The following is a 22,427-nucleotide window of genomic DNA, read 5'->3' as shown; positions in this document are numbered from 1 at the left end:
GGAGTAAGGGTCACTCATTACTCATTAATCAAACCTTCGGCCTATTGAACTTTTACTTTGAAGGTGAGCTGTCTCTCTGTCCCCCTCTGGATGTCCTCGTTCAAGTTTAGCTTCTCAGGTTGACTTCCACTTCATGCACAGACCAGGTGAGGCCTCACTTCTGCACAAAACTACAACAACAAATCCCTGGATCTTTGCTGCTTTATTTCCTAGCAGTCTGCTGCTGCTTGTTTCCATGTGATGTTCTGAGGCTGCCCCCTGCTGGCTGCTGGGTTCCTCTGCTGCTCTTGTTGGGTTTGTGCAGCATGTGATTAACTAAAGTTGTCCATAAAAGAAAATCTTAATTATCCTTCAAGGGCAATTTGATGTAAAACCAGCAATCAGTGCACGACAAAAATAATTTTCGTTTATTGTAGTTGTGACCACTAGATGACAGTGGATACCGGAATTAGCGAAGAAATACTATTTGTAAATCAGATTTAGATGAGCAGCACTTCCGGTAAGGACTATTTCCCCCCTCATCACATCGACAGGTGTGCTCGGGTGGTAGGATCCGTCTCAGAGACCGGAAACGAGAAGCTTACTTTACTTTTACCGATAATATCTGGGTCAAAGTGTTCGTGACGTCATCTCTACCGTTAGCTGGCCGTTAGTCCGGTGGCACCGCGTCACGTTTAGCTCGGTCTGCCGGTTGGTTAGTGGGGGGGAAATGGGGCCAAAGAAACGTGGAGCTGGTCACGTGGACAGAGGATTACCAGGCACACCAGCGATGAGAAGACGATACAGTGAGAAGACACACACACACACAAAACACACACACACACACACACACAAAACACACACACACACACACACACAAAACACACACACACACACACACACACACACACACACACACACACACACACACACACACACACACACACACACACACAAAACACTCACTCACACACAAAACACTCACTCACTCACTCACTCACACACACACACACACACACACACAAAAAAACACACACCACTCACTCACTCACACACACACCTACACCTACACAAAACACACACACACACAAAACTCACTCACTCCCCCCCTCTCTCGCTCTCTCTCGCTCTCTCTGTTTTTCCATCTCTCTTTCTGTTTCTCCATCTCTCTCTTTTTCTGTTTCTCCACCTCTCTCTCTCTCTCTCTCTCTCTCTCTCTCTCTCTTTCTGTTTCTCCATCTCTCTCTCTTTTTTTTTCTGTTTCTCCATCTCTCTCTCTCTCTGTTTTTCCATCTCTCTTTCTGTTTCTCCATCTCTCCCTCTCCATCTCTCTCTCTCGCTTTTTCTGTCTCTCCATCTCTCTCTCTCTCTCTCGCTCTCTTTCTGTTTCTCCATCTCTCTCTCTCCATCTCTCTCTCTTTTTTTTCTGTTTCTCCATCTCTCTCTCTCTCTCTCTCTCTCTGTTTTTCCATCTCTCTTTCTGTTTCTCCATCTCTCTCTCTCTTTTTCTGTTTCTCCATCTCTCTCTCTCTTTTTCTGTTTCTCCATCTCTCTCTCTCTCTTTTTCTGTTTCTCCATCTCTCTCTCTCTTTTTCTGTTTCTCCATCTCTCTCTCTCCATCTCTCTCTCTCTCTTTCTGTTTCTCCATCTCTCTCTCTCTCTCCACCAGTTTTTGAGCATCTGTGTTCATTTGCCTTTAAATCCACAAATAACTATAGGATACCTGACATAAACCATTGACTTTATAAAATGTATTTATACTAAATCTGCTGTACTGGAGTCAGTGCTAAAGGCTGAACATATGGATTAAAGTCATAAATACTCATTTCCTGTTGGATCTCACTACGCCCAGAGCCCAGGAGACTTCTGACCAACAGGCATCATGAGGCGTTTCCAGAGGAGGCTGAAGAGCAGGAGGTGATCGACCACCCGGTCAAACCATCCGATCCAGTGAGGGTAGGGTTGCAAAATTCCGGGAATATTCAAAGTTGGAAACTTTCCATGGGAATTAACGGGTATATGGGCCATTCTACGAATTGATTCAAAGTATGGTCCCCCAACAAGAAAAGCTATTTACAAAACAATTAAGTATTCATGACATAGATTTTTACTAAGAATGTGTTAAGGTCTATTTAAACCCAAGACATTAAATGAGATAGGGATAAGCTAAATATATACAAAATCATCATTTATAGGGTACTTTCTATTGCGAAGTAGCTGTCCCCAACCCTGACATCTAAATTTCAATTTCTGAAAATAACACCTTATCAATTTTTTAGATTTTTTTCAGTGATCTTATTTCAAAGATCTTTATGATTTAGTTCAAACAGAACTTGGAAGATTTAGATTTATTGTAGGTTTAATTTTTAAATTAAAAAACTATAGTCAAAAAATCATGTCCCCAGTTTTCATGTCACTACCGAAACACAAGAGTTTTAGTCCATTGGCTAAGCCCGGTTTTTAGCCACACCCCTGCATTTTTGAGCAGGCAGTGACACTGCATCCCTGTCCCTCCTGGCTCAATGGTATTTAGCTAAAACCCATACTTTTGATGTAAATGTGTTCCAAAGTCTGAAAATCAGCGTGTAACCTTAAGAATTGTCACTACCGTAACACATATTATCTTCAATTAAGTAAACTTTTTGGGGTTTTATGCAAAGTATTGTGTTTTTATGTGTGTACACCTCTTCAAAGATGTGTATGCTAGCCATGTGCTAACTAGCATTCTTTAGCTATGCTCAAAATTAGCTAGTATTGTCACTACCGAAACAGTCACTACCGAAACAAATGGTAACGTTTCGGTAGTGACATGATCGTTTCGGTAGTGACATAATGGAATGGTAAGTAGTTCAATCCCATCAGTCACTACCGAAACACTGGATGTTTTGTAAAAAATTAAGTATATTGAGTTATCCACTAAAATGTTATGATACTGATTGGTTTAATGTATGTTCAATTTCATCAATCATCAACTCTGGAATCAATATGAGCAGTATTATGCATTTTAAAAAGAAATATTGCATTTAGATTTTGACGAATTGTATAAATTGAGCTTTGAAATTTGGGAAAAATTCATTTTTATTGATTTAATTGTGAAAACCTTCAAGAAATATTTTTAAAAATACTCTTCAGAGAAAGGAAGGAAACACAATCTTAACAGGTTAATAATTATACTTTTTTTTCTAGTTTATTGCTATGTTTCGGTAGTGACAATTTTTGGGAGAGGAAAAACATTCCAACACAGTCTGAAAATACAACATAAAAATTGACGGTTCTTTTACTAGATATGTGTACTTTAGATATGGTACAATATATATACGGAAAAAGTTTTGGGAATAAAACATACAAAATTTCAAAATATTTCCAACCTGACTTTGCACCAATTCGGTAGAATGGCCCATATACGGGAATATACAGGAATTAACTGGAATATACGGGAATTAACAGGAATAAACTAGAAATGTTGTGGGTAATTTATACTAACTGTATTTAACTTGTCATATACAGACATAAATATAAACATTTTGTTTTGTCATAGGCTGATTTGAGCCCTGAGGAAACTTTGGGCACTTGACTATACGCTTCTGCATTGTTGTGTCATTCTTAACATAGGTCTTTGCACAGTATTTGCAAATGTACACAGCCTTTCCTTCTACATTGGATGGGGTTTCGATGTCTCATCACGAGATAGTGCACATGGCATTGTTCTGTAGAATAAGATGAGAAAAAAGTTTGTAAAAAAACACTAATGCAATGCCAGAGATATAAATAGTTAGCCAAACAATTGGAATCGTCTGTAAAAAATCAATAGATAAATGTATGGAAATAAGCCATATTTATGATCTGTGACTAAAATAAATAGCTGTTGAGTCCCTATCAAATTCCACATTCTAATTTCTGTGGACACAAGTGATACAGAGTCAACCTTGGGATGTTGTGGCCCCTGGGGGTCAGCCTTTATAAGTGCAGCCTATGGTCACTGAGTGTTAATGCAGCCAAACACTCACAAATATTATATGGGAGGATTTGCAAATTACTACATTTTTAATTTCAAAGGATTTACTAATGTTTCTTATACTTTTTGTGAGTGTTTGAGTTTGTATCTCCTTCTTCCCCCAACACTCATCCTCTACACACAGACCAGCACCAAGCCTGTCCAGTGCAAATTTGTGTTTTCCTCAAGCCGCCCTGCATATACTGGAAACATGACCCCTGACCCAGAGCCTGTTGAACGCGTTGGAAGTGGAGTTAAAGAAGAGGAGCAGAACTTGGCAGTGACCCCCGAAAGCGTCACGTCTTCCAGCTCGGGGACAGATGCAACCTTCAGCTTTGATGAGGATGATGAGGAAGACTGTTACTCCTCTTCCTCATTATCCTCCAGCAGCCTTCCCTCACCAGAGATCTTCAGGAGAGAAAACTATGGTTTGTGTGTGTGTTTGTGACTTTTTATTGATGCCATTCCCAAATTTGCAAGTTTATTCTGTACTAATGTTTTTCTTTTTTCTCGTCTTGTCTTCTTTTCTCTTCACAGTGGAAGCTTTGACTTTCCCTATGAAGGAGGAGACACTGGATCTCCATCCTGACATAAAAAACTCCACCTTGCTGGATGTGAGCCACGCCCAGAACATCAACATGCACGACCTCTCCAACATTTCTACCATCAGTGGTGAGCGAGAGAAAAACCCCCCACACGTTATTTCACATAATCTAGTTCATTTTGTGGAATATGCAAGAAGGATTGGAAATGGTTAATTTTATTTCAGGAGAAACCGAAGGTGTTTTTTCACAAGTCACTCTAATTTTGAAAATTTAGCATATTTATGTAATCACCCTTCCCTTTGGATTTGTTTATTTTTTTGTTAGCAGGATTACATAAAAACTACAGTACGGATTACCAGGAAATTATGCAGTATATGAGTCAGGGGGGAACACATAACATTTTGTTACAGATGCAGATCCTTCCATCATATTTATTTTCACTTTTTTTAATATTGCGATTCCCCCCCCAGCTTGATTTAATTTAGGGGGGCTATTGGCAGAGGTATGTGATCTTCTGAGCGCTATTCTGAGAATGTAAAGTAATCTTTTAAAATGGAAAGCTTCATGAGGCTTAGACCTATTACAGGGTTAATAACCTCTATAACAATCTTTAGGAAAAACTATAATTTTGCAAGTGGAAATTAGTTTGTCAGCTCATGACAGAAAATGTGAATATGACCAAACTTGAGTGTGTTGGTATGTCCCTAAAACAGTCTTCTATTGTCTGATGAGGATTAAACCTCTGTTTGCAGATGCCTCCACTATTCGTGTGCAGAAGAATCTTAAGATCAGGTAAGTTTGTCAGATCATTTTATTTTCTGGAAAAGTCCCTGAGTGCTGACGAGGTTGATTTACATGATCAGTACTGTTTTTTTGTAACCACAGAGGCCCTGAAGCTGCGACCCAAATACAAACAGACTCATTTAAATCAGGTAATGTGTCTCATTTCCTGCACAAGGTTTACTGTTTGTTCACCAATCACAACACTCTCATAATGAGCCACATAATCTCAATGTGAGTCATGCATCAATGTAAATTAAATCTTGTGTCTGTCAGTCCTCGATCGGGCAGAAACATTCAAGCGGAAAACTCCAGTGAAAGTAAGAAAGTCTCCTTCAGAAGTAATTTGAAATGTGATCACTTTTGCTCATATCAAAAGTAACATGGATTGTGGTAAAGGTGACACATAGTTTTGCTTCCTCAGCTCAGCAGACCTATTCTGTGCAAGAAGAAGGTGTCGTTCAAAACCCCTGTCGGACGAGAAGTGAAACGCATCCCAGTGGCCAGAACAACCTTTCCAAATACCAGTGAGTCAGCTGGAAGGCCCAGCGAGGCCGAGCAGGTGAAGCCCCACGCAGAGGTGCCCCGAGTGGGTGAGATGAACTATGAAGACGGCATGCCACAGCGGAGGGAGACGCTGGAAAGGCCCATGAAGGGGATCCCGGAGACAGCCAGGTTCTTTATCTTTGACAGTGACGCTGACAGGGATCTGTACTTTCAGAGGATGAGAGAGAGGTGTGCCAAACTCAAGAGTTTTACTTTGTATGCCCCTCTCGGCTGCTAAGAACATAGACACAAAATACTGAATGAAAACACGTCACCTGCCTGTGAGTGAAGTTTCCTCGAGAAGAACGAGTTTCAAAACAGCGTGTATGAGACTTAATGTATAAAATGTAATTAGAAAATCTGTATTATTCAAATGTGTTATTTAAAGAGCTGCTTTGTGTCTGCGCACCATACAAGCTGTGCCCCCATGTGCCTTTCTTTTTAGGACCAAGAATATGAATACATTACCAGATATTATATTTATATCTGTTTATGAAAATGCACTTCTTTTTCCCACACAACCACTTTTTCAACCCTTCCTATATGCTATGTGGTGCCATATGACCACTAGATGTCAGACCTGTATCTTGTTAAATAACCATCTTTCTCTATTGTTCTGACAGCTTTAGTTTTATACATGTGATGGGAAAATATACGTTGTTTGCAATCTTTAAATGTATCTGGATTTATTATTTTGACTGTGTGCACAAGGCTTTTTTTGAACGGTTAATTTAAGGTGAATAAAGTTTAATGTGAGTTTATTCTAGGTTATGATATTCTGGATTTGTTAGTCCTGTATCTCTTTATGCAAGTTTACTCTTGGGCGTCAGAAAAAAAGTATTTAAGATGTGTTAAATGTAAATAAACAATGGATCCTGCTGTATTTTCTTTGTTGGCTGGTTCTTTATGAATGAACTCTCTATTCTGGATTTGTTAATCGTACATCTTTTTATACAAGTTTACTCTTGGGCGTCAGAAAAAGGTATTTAAGATGTGTTAAACGTAAATAAACATTGGATCCTCCTGTATTTCCTTGTTTGGCTGCTTCTTTATGAATGAACTCTCTCCCGATGTGGGTCTTTCTTGGATCTTTGCAGCAGCACTTGTCTGATTTTCTGGAAACAAATTTCACGCCGTCACGATCCCCGACAAAACATCAACACAAGCGAATCCACGCACCACGTGGTTAAAGCGGCCAAAAATACCGACCAATCCGCTATTTTGTAGTAAGGTCACGTCAGCCAATGAGAAAAAAGGGAAGCTGGTTACCAAGCAGCCCTGTGACTAATGCCTGTCATATGACTGTGACATCCATGGAGGCAGTTTCAGGGAGCGAGCTCTGCTCTCGGGTTTGAAGAGAGAGAGAGAGAGGCTTCCTGCGCCGGGTGGTCTTGTTTTTAAAAAGACAAAATGCCCCCGACTCTCTTCCAGAAACTTTTCAACAAGAGGAACGCGTTTTCGTCGCCGCCGCCGCGATGCAGCAGAGAGGACCCCGCGTTCAGGTCAGCCACGTCCCGCTCAGCCTTCCACTGACACGTTCGCCATCATGTGTGTGTGTGTGTGTGTGTGTGTGTGTGTGTGTGTGTGTGTTGTGTGTCCTCGCTGACACGTTTAGTGTACAGGTGAAACGCTGCGGGGCTTCACGAGGCAACGTGCGGGAAGACGTGTTGTGTACTGTCGGTGGGGGGGTTAGCTAGCATGCTAATGCTAAGCACCAGACGGTAGCGGGGCAGCTGCAGCACGCCGCCGCCTCCTGGTGCGACTCGCCCGGCCGACCCTGTGTTTTTATCCACCGCTGATAATGTAGTGTTGAGAATAAAACCAGAGATAGGTTGATAATAAACGTGTTTTTCTCCCAGTGGAACCACAGCTGAGGGGGTGTTATGGTTCAGAAGTTGGAGAAGCAAGTGTTGTTGTCTTCCTCCTTTGTGCCCCCCCATCCCTCCTGTCCCCGGATCAGCTGAAGCTAACGAGATCAAGTCAGGCCCCCCCCCCTTCATCCCTTGCTAACTTGGTCCAAGTGGCGCTTCCATCCCGGCGGTGGTGTTGCCCCGCTGGGGGGACACTGTGTGCTCGGGTGTAGCCGCACATGTGATCGCTTCGGTCGGTCACTGATGACAGACGAGGTCCCCGGGGGTCCTCCTCCAGGCCCGCTACACACGCTGCAGACCGGGGCTGCACAATGCAGAGACACCGGTGGTTGTTGCGCATAAAGCGACGGATGTGGGTGTTTGTGTGTGCATGTGTAGTTTCCACCAGTGATGCACGAACCAAACGTGTGCTATGTGAGACTGCTGCATTGGTGCAGACCAGACACACAGAGCCACGCTGGCTGCAGGATTTAGGCAATATTTTAAAAGTCATATCTCTGCCTATAGATATGATAATTATGTGTTATTGTCAGTTTAAAGACAGATTTCTGCTCCAGATTGAAGGTTGTGGCTTTAAACGTTATGGGCAGATAACAACACAAAATTGAGGTGGATCAATTATGTGTTAAACCTGCTCTCTTTGGATTATATTGATATATATGAACCTTTGTTATATTGCTTTTAATGAAAGTTGTTCTGTAAAAACTATTGAAAACACACAACATATTAGGTCTCTGCACTAATGTCCAGTTCAAACTCTTTTAGTGGATGAGAGACACAAGAAGATGCGCTATTTTCTATCATGTTACAAAATACATTGTATTGTTGCATTAGGTCAATTTTTCATAATAATCTCTGTAGCACTGTTATGATGTTAAGCAGCTTTTGCAAAATATTGTGCATCCATAACAGAGGGTGCTACATGTATAACAAACAGATGATGTCAAAACTTGTCTTGAACTGCATTTGATTTGAGATAGAAAGTAAATCCATGCAGTTGAAGCATGACACAGTGTCATCAGGAGCAGTTTAAGTGCTTGTTATTGAAATACCCTAGGGTTAAATTCAACCTGACTGAGCAATGCATCACTGAGCTGGCTTGGAGGATACTCTATACTCCCAGAGATGATTTGCAGTTTCCCTGTGTATGTTCCGACACATATATAGGGGGTAAGGTTCAGGTCAGGGGAAAAGTTCTCCTATTAGTTTTAAACACCCTTGCATCGGAAAATGTCGCCAACCACAGTGAATATACGCACTAGTACTGTACTGAAACCTCAGCTCCTAATGGTGCCACTTGCACTTTGGCCCGTGTCGGTGCCAGAGCACGTTCCCTAACCTTAAAGATGCCCTGTGCCCACTGCCCAGTGATATAAATGTGTGTGTGGCTAGCTGGCTTCAAGCCTAGAGCAGACAGGCAGACAGCAGGCGTTTCGGTTAACTCAGTGGTCAGCTGCGCTCCTCATACCTCTGGCATGAGCTCCCCATTCATCAGGCATGAAGTGCTCTGGAGAGGGCAGGAGTGCGAGTGGACAAAGACAAGGGGAAGGAGAGACTGATGGAGAGGACACTTTCTCGTAGCAGGGAAAGGCTAAAACACAGATTTTGAGATGGTTTGGTATTGAGAATGAGGGAGAATAGCTGAAGAAGAGTTGCTTGTTTAAAAGACAAGGGGAAAACATTCAATATATTTTGGAAAATTAAGGATGAGAGAGGAAGAGTGGAGAAAGGAATTATGGATATTGAGAGGGAAGTAAATTAAATAATCATAGGGCAGCATTTTGATTGTCAAGAACCGAGCAGATAAACTTAGAGGATGGATAGAAAAGAGGATAAGTTGCGATTGAAGACAATTGACAGAGAGGGGGAGATGAACACATTCACAATATTCTCTAATCTTCATGTGAGAAGTAATGTGTTAAACCTGCAGCTTGACCTCCTGTTTTTGTATTTGTTTTCGCTCTGGAATGCTGATGTAAGAGAGGAGGTATTTTGAATGGATTGGCTTGGTATGTTGTTGCAGTCCTTAGAAGTAAAACTTTAAAGACACTCACTTTAACACCTTTGACAGGTTGATAAAAATAGAAAAGTAGCTGCGCAATGTTATCAGAACTCCCTTAAGCGTTTATTATAGTTTCTTTTATATATGACAAAATGTAAGAAATAAAAAATAGTTGTTTCTTAACATCCAAATATAGAGTTTTATCTCATACTGTATACAACTCTCATTTATCTGACTATCTTACTTATCAAAAGCCTTGCAGAAGACTAATTGAAATATAAAAAATAACTTTTTGTTGTTCTGCAACTCGATCACCCTGTGCCCGAAGCCCTGTCACAGTGCCCTCCAGAATACCGGGGAGGGCAGCAGGTTGGCTGACCCTAGCAGGAAAGCCCAAAAAGCCTCTCCTGTTTCCCTGGCTGTGGCACCTGACTTGGGAACAGCATACTGTACATTACACTGAGAGCTCCTGGCTCATCCTGTGGCCAGTCAGAGGACTGATCCTCAGCCAATAGCTTTGTTCTGCTCACCCACTCTCAGACTGTTGACCTCTCACTGCTGCCGGCTGAGGAAACTTCCTTCTTGACCTCGATCACGTTCAGCCCAGAGTGCTGAGGTGTACAATAATTTAATTTTTGAACCATGACTGCCGGAATCAAACTACAACCTTGTGTGAAATTTGAAATATAATATAAATTTTCCCAGAATCCTCCTATATTTTATGTTGCAAAAAAACATGTTACACCAGCAGATGTATTTATTCCCAGGGAGGCTTCTTTCCTTGGTAGTCTGCAGAAGAAGTGGCTTCTCAGGTTTACTGATTGGCGTACAGTGTACTTTCAGAACTCAGCGTGTCAGGTGAGGCTTTCATCAATCTCGCGCTGTCATGTTTGGAGATTGATCACATGACAGGGAGAGGGGTGTGTGTGTGTTTGCCTCACGCTCGTTTTAAATACATGATATATGCACAGCAATTTGGCATCAAAAATGTATATATATTTTATCGCTTTGCATTGCAAAGCTGCTTTTTTCCATGTGTGTTTGTGAGCGACAGGCCTGCCAGGGTTTCGTAAAGACAGCGGCTGTCACCAGGTTCCTATCAGGACTATTTAAAGTGGCCACGCTCAGGCTTCTCAGAACTGCAACTTAACTACGTAAAAGCCACGTACACATCTGACACACACACCAGCATTTTGGTGAGTGCTAGTATTCCTGCTTAACATCTAGTTAGGTCTCTGTGTCCTCATAACCTTGGGGGGACATCTGTAAAAAGGCTGAACTAATTACACACACTGTTTTGTTTTTTTAGGTAAATTAGATGATGGATTATTGGTTCGTAGGCCTTTCTTGATTTATAGTAAACTGATATATGACCTAACTGACCAATGACAATACTGGCAATGAAATCAAGTTAAATGTCAATTCTGTAGTTTAGTGACTTTTTGGAGCAGTTTTTATTGGTTTTGTTTGTGATAAGTTTCCTCTCTCTCAGCTAATATGCTGATACGTGATACAAGGGCGGAGGTGCCTCATAAACAATTCAAAGATCCAGAGCAACACGGACAGCAAACTGTGTTGCTACTCTACAAGTGATGTGGACATTTAATTTCTGTCATTTTCAAATAGTTTTCAGGGGAATAGATACAATATACTGTAAATTCAACTTCCAGTGGATATTTTGTTCCCCTTCCTACTGCGTTCAGTGTTTGTCTTGATAATAGTGTTTACTCTAGGTCATACTGCATTGGTGTACTGCTCTTAAAAACAAATAGATCAATACATGATGTACTTGACTTTTAATATTTTCTTTCCTTTCAACTATTTACCTGAGATTGAGACCTAGATTGTGTTTCTTTTTCATGCTGATCTATTGATATCTTTCATGATGAGTTGTTGCTTCATCAAGTGATGTTCATGGGTTACCCTGACTTCTGCAGTGACATGTATACACACCGGGGTTTTTGGAACATTTAGAAGACACATGCAAGGCAAATCTTTCTAGATGGGCATTTTTATTTTACATGACATTTTTTTTTTTTTTTTTATAGAAATTGCTTTATTGTAGAGCATTGCACCTTCCTACAATAATCTTACTAGTGAGGATAATGCCTGATTTCAGATTTAGTTTTGGCCCCAATGGAATTGAACACTCACAGATGACATTGTGATTAATACATCTGCTGTGATCCTGAAAGTAAAACCAAAAAGTTCAGACTGTCCAATCACCTTATTAGCCCATGTTCAGTCTCTAAATGAGACGGGGAGAAATGACAGGGATGGGAGTGGGGGTGTTTTAAAACGGAGGCAGTTCGTGCTGCTGACAGTTTAATCACTTTGTGTCAAAGCTGGGCAATTAATCACGGATGTCACATGACACTTCTTAGCCCTCTAATTACTAAACGGAACCAAGAAAAATGTTCTTGTTTAATACTTGTTGCTCTAATTACATTAAGGGAAATTTGCTTTTCACCCCAAAAGCTAAATTGACCATAGACCCTGACTTCCACTTGGCTTCCACCCCTCCCTCCTGTTTAACTTGATGACTCTTTCATGTGATTCTGTGCGACAGAGTCATGCACTCATTACTCTTATCACTCCCTTTGTGATCCTCCCTGTGTTGTAACACAGCACAGGAACCAGTGTGCACATAGTCACAAGGTGACATACACAAACACACACAGGCGCGAACACAGTGTAAAAATCAAAATAAAGATGCAATTATGGGTTTTGTCTGTCATCTACAACCACAAAGATTCCCTTTGACTCTAAAAATGATGATTGATTCCAGCCGAGTCGTCGGAGCCGACCAGCCGAACAGATTGTAGCTCTGGGTGCAGTCATGTCCATTGCCGGGTCCTCACCCCAGTCAGCATCATGTGACTGCTGGAATGCAGAAGTCCTTTTTAATGCAACACGACCAGCATCGAAACTAGCAGCTATGCAGGTAGTCAGGTGCTTCCAGGCCATGTGGGCCTGCTCCTCGAGAGAGTCTCTCCCTTCTAGAGTGTAGCCATAGCTGAACAATTGTTAGTTCAAGGCGCAGCACTTGTGTTAACGTCACAAGACTGCATTGAGTCTCACCTTTCAATAAGTGGCCTCTCCAGTATCAAAGGTGTGGTCAATCTGTTGGGTGTTAATTTCCAGCACATGGTATAACACAGATACCCCAATCTCTAGTAGAAGTATTAAGGTGCTCATCTCAAGATAACAATCTGCACGTACAGTCTTTGATAATGTCAAAGTCATCTAAAAGATTACGTGTAAGTACTGAGAGACTGTTTCCCTCCAGTGATACATATCTAGTCATAGTTGTCTTACTCTGATTCATGGGAAAATAGCATCACAGCACAGACTGAGCAACAGATTCCAATAACATCATTCCCCATACATGTTAAAGCTCCATCACCAGCAACCCGATCAAAGCCTTTTTGGCCCCGATCCAGTGAAGCACTACAGATGTGTCACTCCGTTGGATTTGTCGGAGCTGCAGAGACACTCACACGGCATCGACAGCCGTGTGCACACAAACTGACAACAGCCAAGTTTAATTTAGGCCTGCTATCAAGTTAATTAGTTACAGCTGATACGCGGAACTACCAAGGTGTTTGTTGGTTTTACCGAGCAGAGCAAAGCTCGGTACCAGATAGACCTGGGAACCTGCAGCTGGAACTACTTGTTGGTTACATATGGTTTTTGTTACTGATCATTAGTGTCGGAGCTTAGTTAACATGTACTGCTCCCAGTAGATCTAGATTGTTGAGTGGTAACAGATTTCATATCTGTCTGTCTCCAACACATCGATGTGTTCACAGGCCGTTAGTGAAGTCCTTACTACCCTAAGTATCTTCAAGCCTTTACAAGTTAAATGTTTGAGTGTATATAACCTATATAAACTTTGATGTACTTGTTATCAGCTAAAATCTGCTTCGTGGCAGCATTGAACATCAGGTGTTGTCTGTGGCAGAAAGGCCGCTGAAACGTTTGTTAAAAAAATAGTGTCCTAGTTGTAAGGCCAAGGTTCCCGAGCTAATGGAGACTTCTGTCACTCACAGCCGGAAGAACGTCACACAGCATGGGGATATTTATATAACTGTCTGTCAGCCTCCAACAAATACTAACATACACACACACACACACACACACATGTTGTCCAGTAGCAGTGGGGAGAGTACCAGATGTCCTTGAGGTCAGTAAGTAGGCCGATGTCAGTGTAGTCGCTGTAGTCGAGGAAATCTGACTGCTTTGTTGTGACCTTTTATAAGTATTCAATTTGAATGGCTATGACTCTCTGCTTCATTCAAGTTTGTACAGTTTGTATAACCGTCAGAAAAAATTATATATTATCATCTAATTATTAACTCTTATCCAAGATATGTAGCCCCCATTAGTATGGAGTTGGTATTCCCATTAACCAATTTGTGGGGTTTAATTCCAACTTTTTTTGAATGTCCACTTTCTAAGATAAATCAGTGAATGTAATTAAGGTGTTGTTTTGTGGTGACAATACTTTCAGTTCTCTCCACTAACCCACAGGTTACTTCTCTCCCTTCTACAGACTTCCATAACAAATCCAACCACTCTCCCTTTTTCTGTAAAGCAAGATTTAAAGAATAATAAAAGTCTGGGAAGTTTTCACTCAGAATAGTCTGACTTCTTTGAGCTATTTGTTTTCCTGCTCCTTCTTCAAAAAATGTCTTTGTTAAGTGCCATGAATTGTACATTTGCACCTACACTTTGTGTTTGAATGTATTGAGGAAAGAAGGACCGAAGGAAGGACAAGAGGGACAACAAGGGAGAGCGGGACAAAAGAGCAGGATTTAGAAAAACAAACCACAAACAAATCCCCACTGTCACTCTCTCTCATCACAGCGCTCTCTGGCAGTCCAGGCTCGCTGCTGTCGCTGCCTCTGCACTGTCCGGCACACACAGCAGTGCTCCTGCGATCACCTGACAGTCTCATGTTGTTGTGTGAATTTAGTTCACTGCTATTCTTAGACCCTGCTTTGGCTAAGGGAGGAGAGGAGGGAGAGGAATAGGAAGAGAGAAAGAGGGAGAGGAGAGAGAGAGAGAGAGAGAGAGGAACAGAGAGGGCTGGGGAAAGACTGGCAGACTCGCAATGATGCCCAGGTAGGAACTGGTCATGTACCAGGCTTACATGCATCCAAGTGAGCATAGTGCTGCTAGCTGAAAGGAGGTTTGAGAACAATGTGGGTGTTGTTGGTTCCTTTTTAATTTGGGCTAATTGTTGGCAACCTGCAGCAGTCTCCAGCTGGACGATGTGGCAGCTTGAAGTATGTGCGTTGATGACCGAGATAGATTTTTGTCATTTGTGGGAGTTATGTTATGCAATGTGGATTAATAGATTCTGTGGTGAAGCATGCCTTTTTTGTGTTTGGACAAAAAAAAAAGAAACTGTTTGGCAAATGCATGACATGTTTGGGTGGAGTTTTAGGTCAAAGAGATTTGCCGTTTGAAAAATCCTTAATCTCCGATCAGATATCGTTTGTTAAGTGATTCATTTCAGAAGACTTTAGACTGGGCTTGTTGTCGTCTCTGAATTCACACGTGTGACCGAAACAAAACATCAGCTGATGCTTTCTGATTTGAGATCAACAGGCTGTCCGAGGGAATGAATACCTGCCTTGTGTGTGTGCATGTGAGAATTTTTGAGTCACTTTTGGTTAAGACAATCGAGGTCAAAGCAGTACAAGTATGTAACAGTCATGGAGTCATGTGCTGCTTTTATGAATGACTCCCCTCTCTCCTGTGTCAACACTGTGACTGTCACAAGCTCACTGATGGGACACTTCCTCCTTCGCTCTCACTCCGCCTCGTCTATTCTCTCAGATGCTTTTCTCTCTTTGTCAGATGCTTTCTGCCTGAGTTTCTGTTTTCTGCGACCTTTACTCTAATTATCTATGCTTGGCGTGGTTTTTGTCTCCATCCTCCAAGCCGTCCTCAGCCGCCTTTTCTCATTCATCATACTTATTTTCTTGCATCGCACAAAGCTTTGGTTGTCTGTTATTTCATTCCCGCTGTTCTTGCGAGGCCCATCTGTTTTGGCTCATTAGACATATCTTTGGTGCTTATAAATGGTCCTTGTATTTTATTTCACTTCTTCCTTTCCTGTGGTTATTCCTTGCATTTCTGTTATGTTTAACATAAAGGAAGCAGTGAGCTTGGTGTCAAATTATACAGATTGCCTCTGGGCTGATCAACAACACCCATACTTTGCCAGAAAGTGAACAGGATTTTGTTCATTACATTTATATTAGAAGGGCAGACACTGTAAACACTTTAAATCTTTAAAGCTAGCAAAGGTTAACTCAATACAATACTGAAAGGCAGTTGGTCCAATTGAAAGGAGGGATGTGTAATCTTGTGCACAAGTGAATATTGAGCCATTCCCACACAATGCGATTTGAGCTCATTATGAAGGCCAGGCAGGCACTACGTCAACCATATAGCACACGGCTGGGTAAGAGGCTGGGTCTTCCCTCCAGAAAGCAGCCAGGAAGAAAGTCTCAAGATATTTTTTCCTTTTTCTAAAGCAATTGAACATGAACTTCCATTACAGCTCAGTCTAGGGGCAGGAAATCTGACGTAGAGATTATGACATATCATGACTCAGTCTAAGCTAGTAACGTGATACCAAGCTTTGTTCACTCCCCCACTCATCTGTATTTCACAAGGTCCAGCAACATAAACAGTTATCATTGACAGACGAATTACAGCCATAAATACGTGTAAGTGCGGTAACATAAATGTTCAGATTAGGATTGCAAACCCAGGTGGGATGATACATGTAAGTTGCACATTCCAGCAGCAACATGTTTTGCATCGCCAGAACCATCTCAGACAATATAGGGGTATGATGGCCCTCCTCTTACAGTAGGTACACTTAATTTAAGTAAGACTATAATTAAGATTTTGCATTGACTACACTGACGGAAATTGAGAACATAAAACAGGAGCTACAGTACACACACGCAAACACACACAGCCGTGTGGAAAAACTGTGCAGCAGCATGCATGCAGTAAAATGTGGCTCCTCCTGCTGACTGCCCACTAAACCTAATTTAAATTCAGATGGTGGTTTTGGTCCATATTGGTCGGTAGAATCTCTGGCAAGTAGAAAGAAACTGTCCTAAAGGAGTGAAAGCAGGAGATGTTTCTATGCAGAAATGTTGAGGCAACTTGTATGAGCCCCACCAAGTTCTTGTATTTCCTCCTCTTACAGCCCTGTTTGAAAAACAATCTTAGTTTGACAAGTTAACACTGTAGCTCATGCACATGATTCCCCCATCTCCTCCCCCCTCCCTCCTCTCTTGCAAGACTGCATTGTCTTGTCTACAAGAATGCTAGTCATATTTTGACACCTGTTTCTTGTAAATAGTAGCTTGGATACTTGGGACTAGACCTTCTTTCTCTATGTTGTTTTCCCTGATTTATCAAGGCCCACTGACCAACAGCTGAAACGCTTCCTTTAAATGCCCTTCTGTTTGAATGTAAAAAGGATGTAACTGTTCCTTTTCCACTCATTTCAACCAACACACTTCCTATAAATTCTTGTGCCCAGGCATCTATCGGTCGGATCAGACAGAAATCCTCGACCATCCTATCTGTGGATAGGGTTGGGTACCGAGAACCGGTTCTGGTTTTGTTAACAGTTCATATATTATTCATAGTTTTAAGTTAAAAAGTGTTTTGTATTTATTTGTATTTATTATCCACTTTAAACAGTTCATATATTTGGCAATAAAAAAAAACTTTCTTAAATGTCGTCAAGCGTCGTTTTGTGCACTTTAAAAAAAAAAAGTATCTGTTCAGGCACCTTTTAGGCACCGGTATCGTTTTAAAAGTATCGGTTAGGAACCGGTATCGGATAAAAACCAAACGATACCCATCTCTATCTGTGGGTCCAGTCCCCTGTCATCTCCTCCTACCTCAACCAGGGAGGGGACTGGGTTTCTCGTAAACCACAGGGGACTGCCAGAGTCCTGTGGTGACCTGCAAGTACACACAGGGAGTTGGATGCAGGGGAAGTTTCCAACCAGTTCATTCACAATATTACTCGAGAGGAATAAGATGAGCTGTATGAAACCACAGGTTACCTAGCAACAAGCATAATGCGGAGGCTGGCAGTGAAAATGGCTTAACTCTTCCTTAACTGTAGTCTAGTATTTTGCTGCTACAGACAATCAGAATCAGAATCAGAATTAAGAATGTATTGCCACGTACATTTGCATATATTGGAAATTGCCATGGTGTGATTGGTGCACTGTACATAAAAACAAAACAACAATATATACAATAAGACAATATATACATTTAGAAACAATACGTTATGGAGATGAATGTACCACTGTGAGAGTCTATGATGCTTTAATATCCTAAATCTCCAAGAATTGGAATAAATTTGATCTCTTATTGTTTAAGGACTTGCGTCTTACTGTCAATAAATAGGAATATCATTATCAAGTCATAATCGAGTCAAATCGATTCACTCCAGTAGTAGTGGCAGAAAGGAAAGTATGACTGGCGAGTCTGCGGTTATTTTTCCTTTTGTAGAGCTGCAGACTGGTTTTACTGGGTCACTGTCACATGTGTAACAGTGTGAATGTAAAGCACGGAGGAGTAAAACAAATTATATATTAAGCACCAAAAAACAATTCCCTTATATTGATAAAGAAAAGGTCTAAATAGCAGGATGATTGTCTGCAGTGGCTACATGTTATGTGGGTGAACTGTAAATCAGAACTTGACCTTTTCCTGGCTGCTTAGTGCCAGTTTCCTTCTCGTACGGCTTTCGGACCTATACTATCGAATGAAATGTCCTAAATCACAAGCAGTTTTAATTTACAGTTATTAATTGTGATGGAGTATTTTCCCCATAACAAATCCTATGCAGGGTTTATTGAATAACTATAGTTTCATATATTGACTCTAATAAATTGTTTTTCTCTCCCACCTTCCACCCTCTCTCCCTCCTTGTATCCCTCTGTCTGCTATCTATTCTTCCTCCAATCTAGCTGGCCACTTCCCCAGCTGGAGCCCAGTCAGATCAGGTTAATAGTGTACCAGGACTGTGAGAGGCGTGGCAGAAATGTCATCTTCGACTCCAACGCCAAAAAGAAGAGCACGGAGGAAACTCCCATCACCGTAAGTCACATGTCTGCTGAGTGTGTGTCTGTGTGTTGTTTCTCTAGAATAGATTTACTCTATACTACGTGGCTCCAGGTGTTGTTTATTATTCCAAGTGTCAGGTTATTGCTTTAGGTATACCAAGTGTCCTTAATAGTACATACAATGTCAAATGTATTGCAGAACATGGTAAGTTGATACAATTCCTTTTCCTATTTTAATTTCAAATTTTCAATGCTATTATTAAAAAAAAAGATTTCTGTCAATTCTTTCTCAGGTAGCATTTGAAAGGTGTGGAAGTCATTAATTTAATGTCCTCTGCCGAACCATTGACTTTCAGTCAGTCAGAACAGATGAGCTAAGATAAGAGCAGGGAGACCGAGGCGAGCACAAGCGGAGAGATAGTCACACAGGCATGAGGTCCAACTGCAGTCATGTGACTGTCATGTTGTTCAGAGGACACAAGTTACACCTTATCCTGCAGGACGCCACATGGCACATTTCACTGAAGTGTTTGACCTAGGAATCAAAAGTGGAGGGCAGGGAATGTCCATGCACCAATCCTGTTTGTTGGCTCGATATTTTTGTTAATGAAATAGACTTTTGTTTTGGTGTTTACTTTCCTAATTTATAAATGGAAGGTAGTATATGGCAGAAGGGTGCAGGTCTTTTCATTTAGATAAACATTTATGACATTTAGTACGTCAAACAGTCATGTGATTTTGTGAGTGTCGGGTCTCCTTGGAAGCTTTGATAAATTGCTAACACACCCAGTGACACGTGAGGATAAAAACACAGTTTACCACAGTGTTGCAGTCTAATCAGGGTGTGTACAACAATAGCCATCAAACATGAGGTGTGTGTGTGTGTGTACGTGTGTATGATGTGTACGTGTGTGTGACTGTGTGTGTCCTCCATACAGCACCTGCCGGCTGACATTTCCACCAAACGATGATACATGGTCACCACTTGTCTTCTTTTACATTTTTGAATAATAATACACCTGATAATTTCATTCCACTCATGGGTGTTCCTCTCTAGCCCTGGGCGGTTTGTTCTGGTGCTCTTATCTCCAATAATAATAGCCTCAGCTGACAGCCCATGTGTAAGCAGCATTCTTTCATCCTCACATGACGGCAGCGTCACTCGCTGACTGTCTGCCTTTTTGCCTCTCTCTCATCTGTCTTCATCCTACTCTGGCATTGTCTGAATGTTTCCTCTCATTCTCTATCTACCATTCAAAAATTTGCCCTTTTGTCTTTCTGTCTCCTAAATATGCCCATCGCTAATGTCCTGAGTACTGTCCTCTGTCTCTATACATTTATCTGACGATCTTGCTCTCTATAACATTACCTCTTATCTTCTATAAATCACTCTCGACCTTTCTGTCTCTAAACCTGCCTGACTTTCAGTCCACCTACACACACAAGCCCACCATGCTGACAAACTGAATGTGACCCTGACATTGGAAATCCGGTGGTCTGCTTGCACAACTTTCTCATCTCATACACATGGATTTACTTAAGCGTTACTTTTAGAAAGGACCGATGCCAGATATAGAACTGCAAAAGGAGAGTTATGCAGTTTGTGGGGGTGTTTGTGTGTGTGTGTGTCTGCACAGCGACATTTGTGAGCTCCCAAAATGCAGTAAGAGGGATGAGAGGAGTTAATGCTGCGTGTGTGTGTGTGTGTGTGTGTGTGTGTGTGTGTGCGCATGTGTGTGTCTGTGTTTCCTAGTCCGATGCCAATATTCTTGGTGCATTCTGCATTGTTAGGTCTTTGCCAGCTACCGTGTGACTTCTATCACATGATGGCTGTTTTTTTTTTTTGTTTAGTTTGTTTATATTTTGTCAAGTCAGAGGAATTTATTTTGGAGAGATCACCAGCAGATACAAGAGAAGCACAGAGGGTCAGAGAGAAGGCGGTATAGCGTTACAAGGTTCGTGGAGTTCGAGCTTAGAGTGAAGAAACACAGAGAAAAGAATGAAACATAGAGAAAGAGAGCTAGAAAAATTATCTGCAGAAAGAAAAACAGCTGCAGGAATTAGAGGGATGAAGTTCTACTGGTGGAGAGAGGGAGGGAGGGAGGAAGAGAGAGGGAGGGAGGGAGGGAGGGAGGGAGGGAGGGAGGGAGGGAGGGAGGGAGGGAGGGAGGGAGGGAGGGAGGGAGGGAGGGAGGGAGGAAATGATTGCAGTGCTGCTCGCTCACGAGTTCCAGAAAGAGTCATATGACTGGCAGTCACATGCTGCTGGCTCCTGTGTACACACTTCATGCTGCACTGCAGCGGACACACACACACACCCATGTACACAGTTGAGCACAAGCTCACTCTGAATCAGTGTGGCTTTATTACCATGTGGGTTTATTAAGAAATCAGTCATGATATTGATAAGAGGGAACAGAAAATGTACATATCTGCAGTTTAATAAAAAAATAATATGTTTACATACAGCAATGAAGCAGAACGATAGCCTTTCCACCTCTTTTCCTGTTTTCCCTCCCTCCCCATCTCATTCTTTGTTTTTCTTTGCCGTCCTCTCATTTTCCCCTCTCTCTCTCTATCCTTTCATTTCTCTTAACATTATCAGAAACAGTGAATTCAAGTGAGCCATTACCAGAGTCCAGCTAAACAACACGCACACGCAAACTGAGACTCACACCCTCCCCCTTCCCTTCCCACAGTCCCAAATGCATTCCTCTTCAATAGGCTGCCAAGTTAAGAAGGCACATGACACAGGCTGATTGAGCTCACAATTTAGTTTGCTGTTTACACAAGTGCCCCTGGATTATGCTTCTGTGTTTTTTTTACTTGATCAAATGATGAGTTCAATTCAGTTTATGATTTCCAAAAGTTAACTTTATAATTGGGAGATCATTTTTATTTTGGGACTGCCTACAATGTCAGAGCATCAAGGGAAATGTACATACAAATTGTATTTTAATGATGTTTACGTATGTGTATAGGACACAGTAACGTGCATCTATCCTAATAATGTCATGTAAAAGAGCTGCAGCTTACTTGTACATTTTTAAAACAATAGAAGTTAATACCAACCAAAAAGCAACTTGAAAGGTTAAGAGCTTGCTGCAGAATGAAATTGATCAAAAGAAAGAATGTTAAACTCACTAACAAAGTGTGGCCTTTGTCCTCCACAGACCACTGAGGCCCAGGTCAAGATGTTCGGGAAATGCTGCCAGCTCCGACCCACAGGTGGCAGCAGCAGTTCCTTGGACAGCTCCTCCTCGTGCACCTCTGAAACAAAAGACACCAAAGAGCACGGTCTCCGCTTCCAGGTAACACACAGGCCCTGTTACCTTAACGTGCGCCTCGGGTGAACTGAAAAGTTCAGATCTCATGGACAAAGCCAGTTTATACAATTTGCGAATTGGAACATCAGTTGAGTAGGCGGCACCTCATTTTTGCCAAGGACACATCTTTATACACACTGCTAAAAGAAAGTGCCTAAACTTGGGACACATTCAACCTCTGAATGTTGCCCTTAGTTAGTCTCATGTGAATTCAGTGCTTAGAGATTCACACTTAAGGTGTTATACACTCATAAAG

At 41.6% G+C, this 22,427-nt stretch overlaps 1 protein-coding gene across 2 annotated transcripts in view; it reads left to right on the top strand.

Moving 5' to 3' along the window:
* The first annotated feature begins 7,160 nt into the window (after window positions 1–7,160).
* fnip1 (folliculin interacting protein 1) overlaps window positions 7,161–22,427 on the top strand; it is a 33,819-nt gene continuing 18,552 nt past the window's right edge. For both annotated transcript variants that reach the window (XM_061085219.1, XM_061085218.1), the window contains exons 1-3: window positions 7,161–7,346; window positions 18,750–18,879; window positions 22,019–22,156. In XM_061085219.1, the coding sequence (XP_060941202.1) occupies window positions 7,255–7,346; window positions 18,750–18,879; window positions 22,019–22,156 (360 nt within the window). In that variant the 5' untranslated portion in view covers window positions 7,161–7,254. The remainder of the gene's footprint in view (window positions 7,347–18,749; window positions 18,880–22,018; window positions 22,157–22,427) is intronic.

Source organism: Limanda limanda, chromosome 14 (genome assembly GCF_963576545.1).
Source record: "Limanda limanda chromosome 14, fLimLim1.1, whole genome shotgun sequence".
NCBI lineage: Eukaryota > Metazoa > Chordata > Actinopteri > Pleuronectiformes > Pleuronectidae > Limanda > Limanda limanda.
Note: the sequence above shows the minus strand (reverse complement) of the source record. Positions and strands in the feature narration are given on the sequence as shown.